This window comes from Ammodytes marinus (assembly GCF_949987685.1).
Source record: "Ammodytes marinus genome assembly, chromosome: 8".
In the NCBI taxonomy this organism is placed as follows: Eukaryota; Metazoa; Chordata; class Actinopteri; order Uranoscopiformes; family Ammodytidae; genus Ammodytes; species Ammodytes marinus.
The window spans coordinates 28,983,908-28,998,847 of NC_137212.1; the positions used below are offsets into that span (position 1 = coordinate 28,983,908).

The 14,940-nt window shown below is 39.7% G+C and overlaps 2 protein-coding genes across 3 annotated transcripts in view; both read left to right on the forward strand.

Moving 5' to 3' along the window:
• The first annotated feature begins 2,018 nt into the window (after positions 1-2,018).
• On the forward strand, positions 2,019-4,367 carry cbr4 (carbonyl reductase 4). Its single transcript, XM_080031996.1, has 6 exons — positions 2,019-2,134; positions 2,699-2,849; positions 3,106-3,226; positions 3,399-3,535; positions 3,721-3,855; positions 3,946-4,367. Exons 2-6 carry the CDS (start codon positions 2,705-2,707, stop codon positions 4,128-4,130), a joined length of 723 nt encoding a protein of 240 aa, XP_079888122.1. The 5' UTR covers positions 2,019-2,134; positions 2,699-2,704; the 3' UTR covers positions 4,131-4,367.
• A 350-nt stretch (positions 4,368-4,717) lies between these two features.
• LOC307253860 (NACHT, LRR and PYD domains-containing protein 3-like) overlaps positions 4,718-14,940 on the forward strand; it is a 30,883-nt gene continuing 20,660 nt past the window's right edge. For both annotated transcript variants that reach the window (XM_080032058.1, XM_080032059.1), the window contains exon 1: positions 4,718-4,807. In XM_080032058.1, coding sequence (XP_079888184.1) covers positions 4,768-4,807 — 40 coding nt within the window. In that variant the 5' untranslated portion in view covers positions 4,718-4,767. The remainder of the gene's footprint in view (positions 4,808-14,940) is intronic.

Here is a 14,940-nt window from a genome sequence, read left to right on the forward strand (position 1 = left end):
CCTAGAAACTGTATGTTTATTCTCATAGGCTATATTTTGTGTTGTGGTTTATTATTTTGCTCTGTCCACTTAAAGGAATACTTCACCCATACGGAACCGGCGTTCTATCATTATAAAATCACTATTATAATATAATGAATGAGGTTTTTCTTTCCTCAGTCTTCCCTCAGTCTTCCCTTGGCCCAGCTGTCCTGTTAATCCTGACCCTTACTGTGATGTCACAAGAAGGAAAATGTAGGGTTAGACAGTGAGACCATAAAACACTCTTTCTGCTTTTTCTCAGGCTAGGAAGATCCGATTTAAATTTTTGTTGCACATTTATACTACATAGGATCTCCGAGTTCAATACACCTTCATATTCCAACCGGTGAAGTAGGTCTTTAAGCTGTAGACATCTTTAAAAGTCCTGTGAGGGTATTCAAACATACAATCATATGAAAAAGTTTGGGAACCCCTCTCAGCCGGCATTATAATTGACTCTGCTTTCACAAAAAAAAGATAAAAGTGGTATGTCTTTAATTTACCAGGAACAGCTAAGTACTGGGATGTTTTCCAAACAAAGATTTTTTGAAAAGCAGTATTTGGTTGTATGAAATAAAATAAAATGTGAAAAACTGGCTGTGCATGGGTACCCATGTGGTTTTGTTGATTTTAATGCCTGTAACAGCATGTGAAACTGATGATTTTAAACACAAAGTTGGTTGGATTATGTTGTTAAGCCTTGAACCTCATAGAATTGTCTGTTTAATCATGAGAAAATGTATTTTAGGTGCCTAAATGCAAGTTGCACTTCTCTTTGACTCTCTGCTGAAGTGAGACAGAATGGGATCATCAAAACAGCTCCCAAAAGATCTTAAAAACAAAGATTATTCATTGTCAACCATTCTCACAATTCTCCACCTATGCCGCTCCTGTTTTTTTCTTGGTCTGCAATGCCTGGGTTTAACTGCCACTATGCCTGTGTCCTTCCATTTCCTGACAACGTTCCCTACAGTCGAAATTGACAATTGAAACCTTTGGGAAAGCTTCTTGTAGCCTTCCCCTAAACCATGACAATGAATAATCTTTGTTTTTCAGATCTTTTGGGAGCTGTTTTGATGATCCCATTCTGTCTCACTTCAGCAGAGAGTCAAAGAGAAGTGCAACTTGCATTTAGGCACCTAAAATACATTTTCTCATGATTAAACAGACAATTATATGAGGTTCAAGGCTTAACAACATAATCCAACCAATTTTGTGTTTAAAGTCATCAGTTTTACATGCTGTTACAGGCATTAAAATCAACAAAACCACAAGGGTACCCATGCACAGACAGTTTTTCACATTTTATTTTATTTCATACAACCAAATACTGCTTTTCAAAAAATCTTTGTTTGGAAAACATCCCAGTACTTAGCTGTTCCTGGTAAATTAAAGACATACCACTTTTATATTTTTTTTGTGAAAGCAGAGTCAATTATAATGCCGGCTGAGAGGGGTTCCCAAACTTTTTCATATGATTGTACTGTATATTCAAGTGGAGAGACAATCACTGAAATGCAATCTGGCTTTAGTAATGAATATAGGCTACTGACTGAATGAGACCCATGGTGTGGGTGTGACTGACTGCTGGAATATGATCTAGGCTATGTTTGACATTTTGGAAAGAGTGTTGAAAAGAATGACGGTAAGTTAAAAAATCACTGTTTTGTTCTTGCTAGTCTTTTTGATTTGTCTTACCACTTGAACTGCCCCAAAGATGAGACTGTGAGAAATACAATATCAAATCAAGGTAAAAACCATATCATCTTTCCACTCTGCCAAAAGACAAGTGCCACATTTCTGATGAAGCCTATGCATTTAGGAGAGTGTATCAGACAAAGCTTGCCCCTATAGAATGGTGTCCAATGAAGCCTGTGTGTCATATTTAAAATTGATTAAAAAACAGTGGAGTAGACGGTCCACACCAGTCCCGCAATGTTCTGTGTCCACAGCGCCATCTATCGACCAACACTGAGCAACGCAACAACACGGAGAAGAAACATGGCGCCGCCCATGAGCGACCACTCTCCTGATATTCAGGCTGTCCTGAGTCAATAAACAGATTAAACACAGCTACACGTCGTGTCTGATTGTAGATAAGAGTCGAAAATAGGTAAGTCACTTAACCAGACAGCAAGTCTATATATAGCCTACCTCATGGTAGCATTCAAACGTCTTCAGTGCATTTTTTCCATCTCTTTGGAGTGTTATACCAGTGGAGCCAAGACATAGTAAGTGAACCCCTCGGGTTCCCCTGCATGTCTGCATAATCTAGTCATAAAATGTGGTCCGATAATCTTGCTATGTAATGTGTAAATGGATCTGCCTGAAATAGTAACTTCAAAAACAGTTGCATATGTTGCTGCATTTAAGGCCACTGAATTATTTGCTCAAACGTTTATTAAAAAGTCAGGTTTGAAAAAGAACGTGAATCTTTGATTTACTTTAATTGTAGGCAATTATTATATTTTTTTATGAACGTTATCTTACAGCAATGACCACAGTCTGATGTTTGCATGTGTTGATCCCCTCTCCACATCCTTTGGACCAGAACAAAATTGTCTTGGTAGCCTATATTGATTTTTCATGAATATCTTTTTATGAATGAGACTCTTTGGTTCATGTCACAGAATGCCACTAGACTTTATAGGATCATGGCTTGTTGTGTGTCCTGCAGTGGGTCATGTCCAGGCTGGCTGTGGTGTGTGGAGGCTCCAGGGGCATCGGGCAGGCTGCTGCCCGCCTGCTGGCTCAGAGGGGCTGCAGGCTGGCTGTGGTCTCCAGGGACAGAGACGCTGCCAGGGCCACTGTGGCATCGCTACACGGAGGTACATGTGGCTAGACACTCACTCACTCTCCCACTCTCTCTCTAGGCTCTTGATCATGCCACCAGTGGTTTCCTTCAGAAGCCAGACTGAGTCGAATAAATGCTACATTACACACACACACACACGTGCAAACACACAGTACCCAATCTTGTGCTTCTGAGCTATACAGTAAATAAAGCAAATGTAGACTTGTACTACCTGCAGCTCATCAGATTGTAGCCCTGTGTATCCTTTAACATAACCTTCTGCTGCCTAGCTGACCACGTGGCTCTCAGCTGTGATGTCTCCAAAGAGCAGGAGGTGCAGAAGACCTTTGAGAGCATCCAGAAGACCTGTGGAAACATCTCCTATCTGGTGAATGCAGCTGGCGTCAACAGGTGACCAGGCACTCTGCTGATCTATTTACCAGTGCCATGTATGGCCATTTATATTAATGGATAGTCTTGTCATAGAGCAGTGAACTTTATGGCTGACCCATACCGTGTGTGTGTGTGTGTGTGTGTGTGTGTGTGTGTGTGTGTGTGTGTGTGTGTGTGTGTGTGTGTTCAGGGATGCTCTGTTACTGAGGACCAAGCCAGAGGACATGTTGTCTCTGCTTCACACCAACCTGCTGGGCCCCATGCTGACATGCAGGGCGGCACTGCGCAGCATGCTGCACACCCAGGGAGCTGCCATTGTTAATATAGGTAACACTAAGAGCTGGGAATACACTGGTCAACCATGATTTGTGGTATGTTTTCAGTTTGGTCACTAGGTGGCGTCATTGCTTAACTTTTCTTACTGCCTGTGAAGGCAATAATGAAGAAAATAAAGAAAGAAAACATTCTGCCATATTGACTCTTCTTTCTGGATGTGTTTGTATTGTGTGTAGGCTCTGTGGTGGGCCTGAAAGGGAACGCAGGCCAGTGTGTGTACAGTGCCAGTAAAGCCGGTCTCGAGGGCTTCACACGCTCTCTGGCTAAAGAAGTGGGCTCACGCAACATCAGAGTCAACCTGCTGGCTCCTGGTACAGAAGGCTACAACTCTTATCTTTCTTTTTTTCACGTCTTCAACCTCTCCTTTCTCTCTTTCTCACATCCCCCTCTCTTTCTTCCAGGGTTCATCCGTACAGACATGACGGCGGGGCTGAAAGAGGAGGAGATGGCCGGGGTGCGTTCCATTCCACTGGGCAGGTTTGGTGAGCCGGAGGAGGTGGCCCGGGCCGTCCTCTTCCTGTTGGAGTCTCCCTACGTCACAGGACAGGTGCTGGTGGTGGACGGAGGACTGCAGCTGGCCATGTAGGGGGGGGGGGGTCAGAGATGCGCCACCGATCTACAGTTTTTTCAGTCCCCGTCCGATTCTGATATCTGGCTTTTTGGGATACCGGCGAATACCGTTACTATCTGATATTGTAAATATTATATATAATAATATATATTCAACCTTTTTCTTCTCTTTTTTTGGTGGTGATATTATGTGTTACCTAGCTCAGTAGGTAACACCACTTACCGTGTGTGTGTGTGTGTGTGTGTGTGTGTGTGTGTGTGTGTGTGTGTGTGTGTGTGTGTGTGAGTGTGTGAGAGAGAGAGAGAGCTTCTAAATGTGCATTTACTGAAATTTGTGCTATTTGTACATTGTGCACAAAATGCCTTGAATATTCTGACTGTAGGGACGATCATCGAAAAATAAGAATAAAAAATATAATAAAAACAAAAGATGTCTAAAATTAAGATTATTATTATGTAACTAGCAATCTAGCATTAGGACAAAGAAGAGGAAACGTGGGAAAGCAGACATGTTCAGGCCTTGTGTTTGTTTCCAGCCTCACTCTGAAGACTCACATGACTGCTGATGTCATCAGTCATCTTGTTGCACAGCTACAGCTCATTTGTTCAATGTTGTACCACCTTGTGTTTTGTATGCAATTGCCTGCCTGTACATGTACAGTAGTACAGGCTTCGAACCAAGGACAAGTTCAGGTAAAAAGCCTTTTATTGTGTTCTATTTGCTGGGTTTAGAAACAAACATGTCTCCCTAATGAAAAGGGGCATTACTTAAGAAATGTGCATAAGAAAAACTCTAAATTTGCGGTGATGGAAGCAGTTTTCAGATATTTTACTGTCTAGAACACAGTTCTTTGCATACAAAAGTGTCTGTAAAGTAAAGAACAGGTTCCTTTTCGACAAAACATGACCTATCTGCGCAAAACCCATGGGCAGCTTATCCACAGAGAGATGGAAAAAAACAAAGAGTTTCTATGGAAGAGTTTATTAGACTTTAATATCTGTGAAAGCAAAACAGTTTTGTAAAAGCACAGAAGACAATTGACAAGTGTGTATCATGATTCACACGTATTTCACTATCCACAAACCTGTAATTTTTGACATGCAAATATGTAGAACTTACTCTGAAAATACAAAGTCATATTTACGCATTTACGGATCTGTTTCTGCTTGTGAAAAGGGGTTTGCATATTTGTGGATTGCCTCCTGTGAGTTTGTGAGCCACATTACATTTTTACATAATTTTGTCCAACTTCTACCACCGAGATCTGTAGAACAAGCCTTACAAATGTGAAGTGCAATAATTTGTATGTGTGTAATTGTGTTTTGTAAAGTTATATCCACACAAAGAAAAAGTGATTTGCAAATATGTAGAATTTAGTCTGTAAATGTGTATTTTAATTTTGCATAATTGTTTTATTTTTTTTTAATGCAAATAGTTTCACCACAAAAAAAGACATGTCAACTCTTATTTACACATTTACAGAACCATTTCTACATGTGAAACTGGCTCTGCGCATTTGTGGATCGCTTCCTGTGCGCTCACGGAATATTGTCCCATTCGTGCCGCAGAGATCTGCAAAAATGAGACCTGTAAAATGAGGTCTGTATTTTTTAATTCTGTATCTTTAGGTGCAGTTAGACAGGTCCACCAGCCGATGGCGAACTCGCGGCGCAGCCTTTATATACTATTTATGGGCGAACCACATGGCCCCCTTGACCAATCAAAGGAGCTTGTTTAGGGGCGGCCACCTCATTGGTTCATTTGGAGGCCTGTCACACGAACAGAGGAGGGGAAAAAAGATGTCCACAGCTCAAGCTCATTCTCGAGTTCGTCGGACATTGTTCCTCGTGAATGAGCAGGAAAGCAGCTGGCTGCAGACTAGCGGAGCTGAGTATCGGTGATAAGAGAGGTATGTTGTTATGCTGACCCACCATTATACTATCATACAGTAGTTTGTGCGCTGGTCACCTGCGAGGGTAATCAGCATTTCTTGCTAGGCTATTTAGCGAGCTAGCTGATATGTTACACTAAGCATGATTATTTGAGTTTGTCGCCGTCATTTTTAGCACACAGACATGCCGCGACCCGCGACAGGCAAAGCTTCTCCCTTTCATATAATTAGGGCCCGAGCACCGACCGGTGCGAAGCCCTATTGAAACCGCTAGGATTTTTATTCTTTTTATTCTTATTATTATTCCGGAGTTTTTGGCACTTTTCACCCCCTTCCCGTCATGCATAACTTGAAAAACTTTGCGTACCCATCAGACCTGCAAACAATTGCAATGTATCAGTGGTTCAGGATTTGATCTCAAAAACGGCGCCCCCTATGGCCAAAAAGTGTTTTTCAGGAAATGCATGCTCAAAAATTGGGCTAGAAGCCTGAAATTTTAGGACAACATGTAATGGCCCAAGGCGCACGTAAATGAAATTTTATGTCATTAGCCAAAATCAACAGGAAGTCGGCCATGTTGGATTTAGTGCCTAAAATCGCCAAAACCATAATTTCGCATTTTGACGAACTGGTCCCAGAGTTTTTACACCAGGAACGTCGAACCACTTCTCAAATACTCAAAACGCTTGCCCGATGGTAGATTGCGAAAAGATTTCTACAATTCCATAGTACCAGTGATCTATTGGGGGTCAAATTTCGCGTAAATACGCACCTCATGAAACTTTAATTCATCATAACTCAGGCTGTGTTATACCTAGCTGCACCAAATTAATAACCCAAATGTATCTTTGCAGGCTCCACAAAAAAGCCTCTTGAAGCCCCGCCCCAAAATCAACAGGAATTTTTTTAAAGTGAAATATGTGAATTTCTGACTCGAAAATCCTCAAAAAGTTCAAAATTTTTTATCTCCTAGCAGGAACATATTTAGCAAAACGAAAACTCTAGGGACACTCATAAGACATGGAAGATATACCAATAATTTTTTTGTTTGATTCCGAATAACTATGACGAGCTGGGAGCCGATATTCGCCAACATGGCGGCAAAAGTCAGAACTCCACATTACTCTGCAGGATTGCAGAGCAAAGTGGACTCATAACAACTTTTTGTGCAAAAAAAACATGATATGGTACGTCCTCCGACATGGAAGATGATATACCCGAAAGCTCGATTTTTCCGGAATAACCGTCTTGCAGCACTGGCGCCTGATTCGCCAACAAACATCACAAACGCACGTCATGAACCCTTTGATTGATCATAACTCAGGCTATGTTGTACTTACAACCACACAATTTTATACAGCAATGTACAATCCCAGTACAAACAAAAAAGCCTCTTGATGCCCCGCCCCAAAATCAACAGGAAGACTTTTATCTTGAAGTATTCGCCAAAAAACATCAAAAACAGACCTCATGAAAACCCTTTCATTGATCATAACTCATGCTGTGTTACACCTAGATGCACAATATTTCATACAGAAATGTATAATCCCAGGACAAACAAAAAATCCTCTTGAAGCCCCGCCCCAAAATCAACAGGAAGACTTTTAAATTGAAATATTCGCCATTTTTTCAACTTTTCTCTACATGGACCTATAAAGAAAGGGCTGCACACTAGATGACAGTATTACATTAAGTAGGAAGAGATTGCCACCTGCTGGACAATATAAATACTGCATGTTGCTGCATTTACCTACACATCCTACAAACTTGGATCAAATCAAACTCAAAGCAGCTCAGGGAGGTCTAGAGACAGCCACCATGATAGCACTGGAAGCTGGTTCCATTGGCTGAAACGCCTTCGCCGTAGCTTGGCGTCTTCGCCACTAAACAGGAAGTCGCTGTAACTTCACTATTCTCCGTCTGATCATCTCAAAATTGTATATAGTTAATGAGACCCAAGGCCTGAGGATGCCCACACGCTAATATTCATATAAAGTGAGAGCGCCACCCGCTGGGCAAAGTAAATATTGCATGTTGGTTATTTAGCTATATGTCTGTCAAACTTTTATCAAATCAACCTCAAAGCAGCTCAGGGAGGTCTACAGACATCCACCATGATAAAAATGGAAGCTGGTTTCATTGGCTGAAAGGCCTTCGCCATAGCTTGGCGTCTTTTTCACTAAACAGGAAGTCGCTGTAACTTCACTATACTTTGTCTGATCATCTCACATTTCTTATGGTTAATGAGACCCAAGGCCTGAGGATGCCTGCACGCTAATATTCATACAAAGTGAGAGTGCCACCTGTCAAAACGCCTTCGCCGTAGCTTGGCGTCTTCGCCAGTAAACAGGAAGTAGCTGTAACTCCACTATACTCAGTCTGATCTTCTCAACATTTGATATACTTAATGAGACCCAAGGTCTGAGTAAGCCCACACAATAATATTAAGAAAAAGTGAGAGCGCCAACTGCTGGGCAAAGTAAATATTGCATGATAGTTATTTACCTTCAAGTCCTACACACTTGATCAAATCAACCTCAAAGCAGCTCAGGGAGGTCTAGAGACAACGATAACACGGGAAGCCGGTTCAATCGGCTCCATGGCCTTAGTAGTTTCTCGGCGTCGTCGTCATGAAGCAGGAAGTCGCTGTAATTTCGCTATGCACTGTCCCACGCGCTCCAAACTTCACCCGCCTGGTAAGAGCCCAGGCCCGAGGACTTCCTCACATCCGCATCGAGTGCGTAGCGGCAACTTCCACGCTTCCGGTGACAGGTATTACTGTGCCGCGCACTCCGAAGAAGAGGAGACCGTGGCGCGTTCTCTCACGCGGTCGCCCGGAGCGCCGAGGACGGCCGGGACGGCGAGCAGCACGGAGGTGCGAGGGCCCGGTCATCACTGCTCGCAGTTTTAATATTTCAATTGTAATACAACAATATGCCAACTAATTATAGATGGTCATTTAAATGCAGGCTATACATGTGTGGGGCAGTTACCTCTAAAAAAACGTTTTACTCTTAGTAATGTGTGTGTTGGTCACCTGTGTATCTAGTAACTGGTGTTACAGGGTTAAAGTGATAGTATTGTGAGCTTGGTGTAGTTAAAGAATTGCAGTAACATTGCCAAAGTATTGTGATCAGATGAGTTTCATAATTATGCACTTCAGGGGAAAAAAAACATGATTAGCGTCACCTTGTTTATTTTTATAGTTTGCAAAGTAACACAAGCTGTCAAAGAAAGGTACTACAAGCCTCCCCTGACTGTTATGGTGCTTTCAGCTGGACATGCTTTTACATACAATAATGCTAAGAAGAATACCAGGAGCCAGTACTGTAATGAGATTTTAATTAAAACATGCATACTCATATGACACATGGTTGTGTAACCTATAATGTTATGGACATTATTGTAACAGAATGTATCTTTCCCCATTTAGGAAATGCTGCTGAATCGTTTTCTGGACTGGCTGCACTACAGACCATCAAGCTCTGGACCTGGACCATCTCCAGTTCATACTGTCACGGGACCAAACCAACCTCAGATCCCTCAAGCGCATGCAAAGCACTGGCTATGTTAAGGGTCATCTTTTTCATATCCCTGTTAAAAAGACCTTATAGAAATCACAAGCAAGGACTAATGACAGTGCACTAACCTAATGCTGATTAATTGGTTATCCATGAACATTTTGACTTTGTCTATTTTATGTAAGTTGGAAAATTACAGAACTAAACATGTGAATGTATTTGTGAACTCATAACTTTGTTTTACTACTCCTCAGTTGTAGTTTTCTAGAGTTATCCAACCCCACTGTCATCATGCAGTTTTATAAACGATTACTACATTCTCTGTAACTCCTATGATGACCGGGCAAGCGTAGGTTTCATGTTTGCATGTGGATGAAATGGGATGTTGCCTTTGAACCACCTCCACTCACGTCAGCCATGGGAATCTCCCATCCAATTCAGAATTTGACAAGCTATTCTCAGCTGCTCTTGGGACAGTGGAAGTGAAGACGACTAAAGAACAACACTAACAATTATCAAAGCACTGGAAACAGATCATTTAGTTACTGCATGCTAAAGTAGATAGATGTTCTGCTAGTTTGAAAATATGGTAGAACAAAAGTTACTTGCTCTGACATGGCATTGTTAATGGGTGAAACTATTATATTGCACACTTGTATTTTATTTGTTCTAGGTGCTAATTCTTTTTTGCTGCTGGGCCCGTTTCACAGTGTTACATTGCTTTGTGGTGTACTCCTGCCTGCTTGTTTATTTGATGTATTTCTTTACTTTTTATCCATTTCTATGGACCTATTTGTGAACCAAAAATAAAGATTGATTGATTGATATCACTTGAATGGTCACATACAGTTTGTTGCTAGGTTTTCACTTTGTCAATGGGTCAGACCACATATCAGTACAATCTGTGTGCTCAAATAATAATTGTGTTTTTTATATCCTATACATCCCTAGAATGTATTGATGTGATAGACCTTTTATATTGGTAGCTTTTCAGTGGTTATCCCCGCTTACAGCAAAAGTATGGGCTACAGTAATAAAAAGTGAGACACTGAAGGGGAATAGGATTATATGTTCATCTAAAAGATATCAAGAAACTTTTTCAGTTGATTACTTACATTAAATAAGCATTTTATGTTATATTACAATGTTCTCAGAAATATTTGCAGTTGGGCAATATGACTTATGCGTACATTTGAAAAAACAAAATCAAACCAAAATATTTATTTTGGATGAAGCCAGTATGGATAAAGCCTTCAATTAAATTAAATAAATACCGTCTTAAAAATACCTTTTCAAATATCTCATAAATCAGGCAATGAACAACATGTGAACACATGCTGTAATAACCTCAAAAATAAAATGATTATGGAAAGTTTAGTTTATTGAAGTGTTTTAGAAGTTGATATTTTTGGTATAGAAGTAAAAAAGCTACTGTTGAGATAACCGGGAAAATGTTTACCGTGGAGATCCTCTTTCCTTCATTCAATCTGATATCTTGCTTGTGTCAGGGCAACTGACTTATAGTATAACAAGTAAAACATGTACAACAGAATTATACTATGTAATATTTACAAAACTGGCTCATATTTCAGTCAAAATATGTTTTACTTGCATAAATGAACATGCACAGCAGCATTCAAAATGTGTCAACCTGGTATGTAATGTACTCCTTATGCTTGCACACAAATCAGCATCTTCATCCAATTCTGTGGTTCATTTGTGCAGCAGACTCTTTCTCACTGAGTTGGTTGTCACATGTTTGCATCTTGCACATTTTGGTGCACTTCAGACCATTATGGAGAATATCTGGGATGGACTTGGACATGAAGATTTTAAATTACACAATATATAAATAAATTCATCATTCATAGATGAAGTTGTCATATTACATTTCTAAGAACATTGTAATATAACATAAAATGCTTATTTAATGTAAGTAATCAACTGAAAAAGTTTCTTGATATCTTTTAGATGAACATATAATCCTATTCCCCTTCAGTGTCTCACTTTTAATTACTGTAGCCCATACTTTTGCTGTAAGCGGGGATAACCACTGAAAAGCTACCAATATAAAAGGTCTATCACATCAAAACATTCTAGGGATGTATAGGATATAAAAAACACAATTATTATTTGAGCACACAGATTGTACTGATATGTGGTCTGTCCAATTGACTAAGTGAAAACCTAGCAACAAACTGTATGTGACCATTCAAGTGATATCAATCAATCAATCTTTATTTTTGGTTCACAAATAGGTCCATAGAAATGGATAAAAAGTAAAGAAATACATCAAATAAACAAGCAGGCAGGAGTACACCACAAAGCAATGTAACACTGTGAAACGGGCCCAGCAGCAAAAAAGAATTAGCACCTAGAACAAATAAAATACAAGTGTGCAATATAATAGTTTCACCCATTAACAATGCCATGTCAGAGCAAGTAACTTTTGTTCTACCATATTTTCAAACTAGCAGAACATCTATCTACTTTAGCATGCAGTAACTAAATGATCTGTTTCCAGTGCTTTGATAATTGTTAGTGTTGTTCTTTAGTCGTCTTCACTTCCACTGTCCCAAGAGCAGCTGAGAATAGCTTGTCAAATTCTGAATTGGATGGGAGATTCCCATGGCTGACGTGAGTGGAGGTGGTTCAAAGGCAACATCCCATTTCATCCACATGCAAACATGAAACCTACGCTTGCCCGGTCATCATAGGAGTTACAGAGAATGTAGTAATCGTTTATAAAACTGCATGATGACAGTGGGGTTGGATAACTCTAGAAAACTACAACTGAGGAGTAGTAAAACAAAGTTATGAGTTCACAAATACATTCACATGTTTAGTTCTGTAATTTTCCAACTTACATAAAATAGACAAAGTCAAAATGTTCATGGATAACCAATTAATCAGCATTAGGTTAGTGCACTGTCATTAGTCCTTGCTTGTGATTTCTATAAGGTCTTTTTAACAGGGATATGAAAAAGATGACCCTTAACATAGCCAGTGCTTTGCATGCGCTTGAGGGATCTGAGGTTGGTTTGGTCCCGTGACAGTATGAACTGGAGATGGTCCAGGTCCAGAGCTTGATGGTCTGTAGTGCAGCCAGTCCAGAAAACGATTCAGCAGCATTTCCTAAATGGGGAAAGATACATTCTGTTACAATAATGTCCATAACATTATAGGTTACACAACCATGTGTCATATGAGTATGCATGTTTTAATTAAAATCTCATTACAGTACTGGCTCCTGGTATTCTTCTTAGCATTATTGTATGTAAAAGCATGTCCAGCTGAAAGCACCATAACAGTCATGGGAGGCTTGTAGTACCTTTCTTTGACAGCTTGTGTTACTTTGCAAACTATAAAAATAAACAAGGTGACGCTAATCATGTTTTTTTTCCCCTGAAGTGCATAATTATGAAACTCATCTGATCACAATACTTTGGCAATGCTACTGCAATTCTTTAACTACACCAAGCTCACAATACTATCACTTTAACCCTGTAACACCAGTTACTAGATACACAGGTGACCAACACACACATTACTAAGAGTAAAACGTTTTTTTAGAGGTAACTGCCCCACACATGTATAGCCTGCATTTAAATGACCATCTATAATTAGTTGGCATATTGTTGTATTACAATTGAAATATTATATGAAAGGGAGAAGCTTTGCCTGTCGCGGGTCGCGGCATGTCTGTGTGCTAAAAATGACGGCGACAAACTCAAATAATCATGCTTAGTGTAACATATCAGCTAGCTCGCTAAAAAGCCTAGCAAGAAATGTTGATTACCCTCGCAGGTGACCAGCGCACAAACTACTGTATGATAGTATAATGGTGGGTCAGTATAACAACATACCTCTCTTATCACCGATACTCAGCTCCGCTAGTCTGCAGCCAGCTGCTTTCCTGCTCATTCACGAGGAACAATGTCCGACGAACTCGAGAATGAGCTTGAGCTGTGGACATCTTTTTTCCCCTCCTCTGTTCGTGTGACAGGCCTCCAAATGAACCAATGAGGTGGCCGCCCCTAAACAAGCTCCTTTGATTGGTCAAGGGGGCCATGTGGTTCGCCCATAAATAGTATATAAAGGCTGCGCCGCGAGTTCGCCATCTGCTGGTGGACCTGTCTAACTGCACCTAAAGATACAGAATTAAAAAATACAGACCTCATTTTACAGGTCTCATTTTTGCAGATCTCTGCGGCACGAATGGGACAATATTCCGTGAGCGCACAGGAAGCGATCCACAAATGCGCAGAGCCAGTTTCACATGTAGAAATGGTTCTGTAAATGTGTAAATAAGAGTTGACATGTCTTTTTTTGTGGTGAAACTATTTGCATTAAAAAAAAATTAAAACAATTATGCAAAATTAAAATACACATTTACAGCCTAAATTCTACATATTTGCAAATCACTTTTTCTTTGTGTGGATATAACTTTACAAAACACAATTACACACATACAAATTATTGCACTTCACATTTGTAAGGCTTGTTCTACAGATCTCGGTGGTAGAAGTTGGACAAAATTATGTAAAAATGTAATGTGGCTCACAAACTCACAGGAGGCAATCCACAAATATGCAAACCCCTTTTCACAAGCAGAAACAGATCCGTAAATGCGTAAATATGACTTTGTATTTTCAGAGTAAGTTCTACATATTTGCATGTCAAAAATTACAGGTTTGTGGATAGTGAAATACGTGTGAATCATGATACACACTTGTCAATTGTCTTCTGTGCTTTTACAAAACTGTTTTGCTTTCACAGATATTAAAGTCTAATAAACTCTTCCATAAGTTTCTCATTATTGCTAAATATATGTAGTTATCTTAGGTTTAATTTATAGGGCAAACATGTAGAACAGGCGACACAACCTTTAAAGCAGAAATGATTAGTGGTGTGTTCAGGAAAATGTCAAAAATCTAATTGAATCATTACCAGCGAAATCTACTTTTAAAATTATTCAAAGCAAACAACCTCAATGAACCAACTGTAACCTTATGTGCACAAATTAATATTTTAGTTTGTATCTTGATGTACTAGTAATGTTAAGATTACACTTATTGATCTGGGCCAGCAGTATACTGTAAAGTAATCTCTACCTTTTACATGCATCACTAATTATAATCCAGCGATATAATGCATTCATTTGAAATTGACCTCTCTTCATTTTGAGTATTTTTTCTCCTCTTATGTATATTTTGATTCAAATTGTTTTGTTTGTAAGCATCACTTTTACTGTTACAATGCTGCCTTTGAAACATTTTGAGTACTTTCCTATAAACTAAAATATTACTTTCAAAGCAGAGTTGGCCGTTTTTGCAGCAGGTTATAGACAAATGAAGAGGAAATACATACTATTGTATGATAATAGATTTTTAAGTAGTCCAAGTTAAAATAA

Bases quoted from the DNA above. Each gene is read 5' to 3' on its own strand.
- cbr4 (XM_080031996.1), top strand. From the start codon at position 2,705: ATGTCCAGGCTGGCTGTGGTGTGTGGAGGCTCCAGGGGCATCGGGCAG. The intron at 2,850-3,105 runs GTACATGTGGCT...TCTGCTGCCTAG, and splicing joins TGTGGCATCGCTACACGGAG to CTGACCACGTGGCTCTCAGC. The intron at 3,227-3,398 runs GTGACCAGGCAC...GTGTGTGTTCAG, and splicing joins AATGCAGCTGGCGTCAACAG to GGATGCTCTGTTACTGAGGA.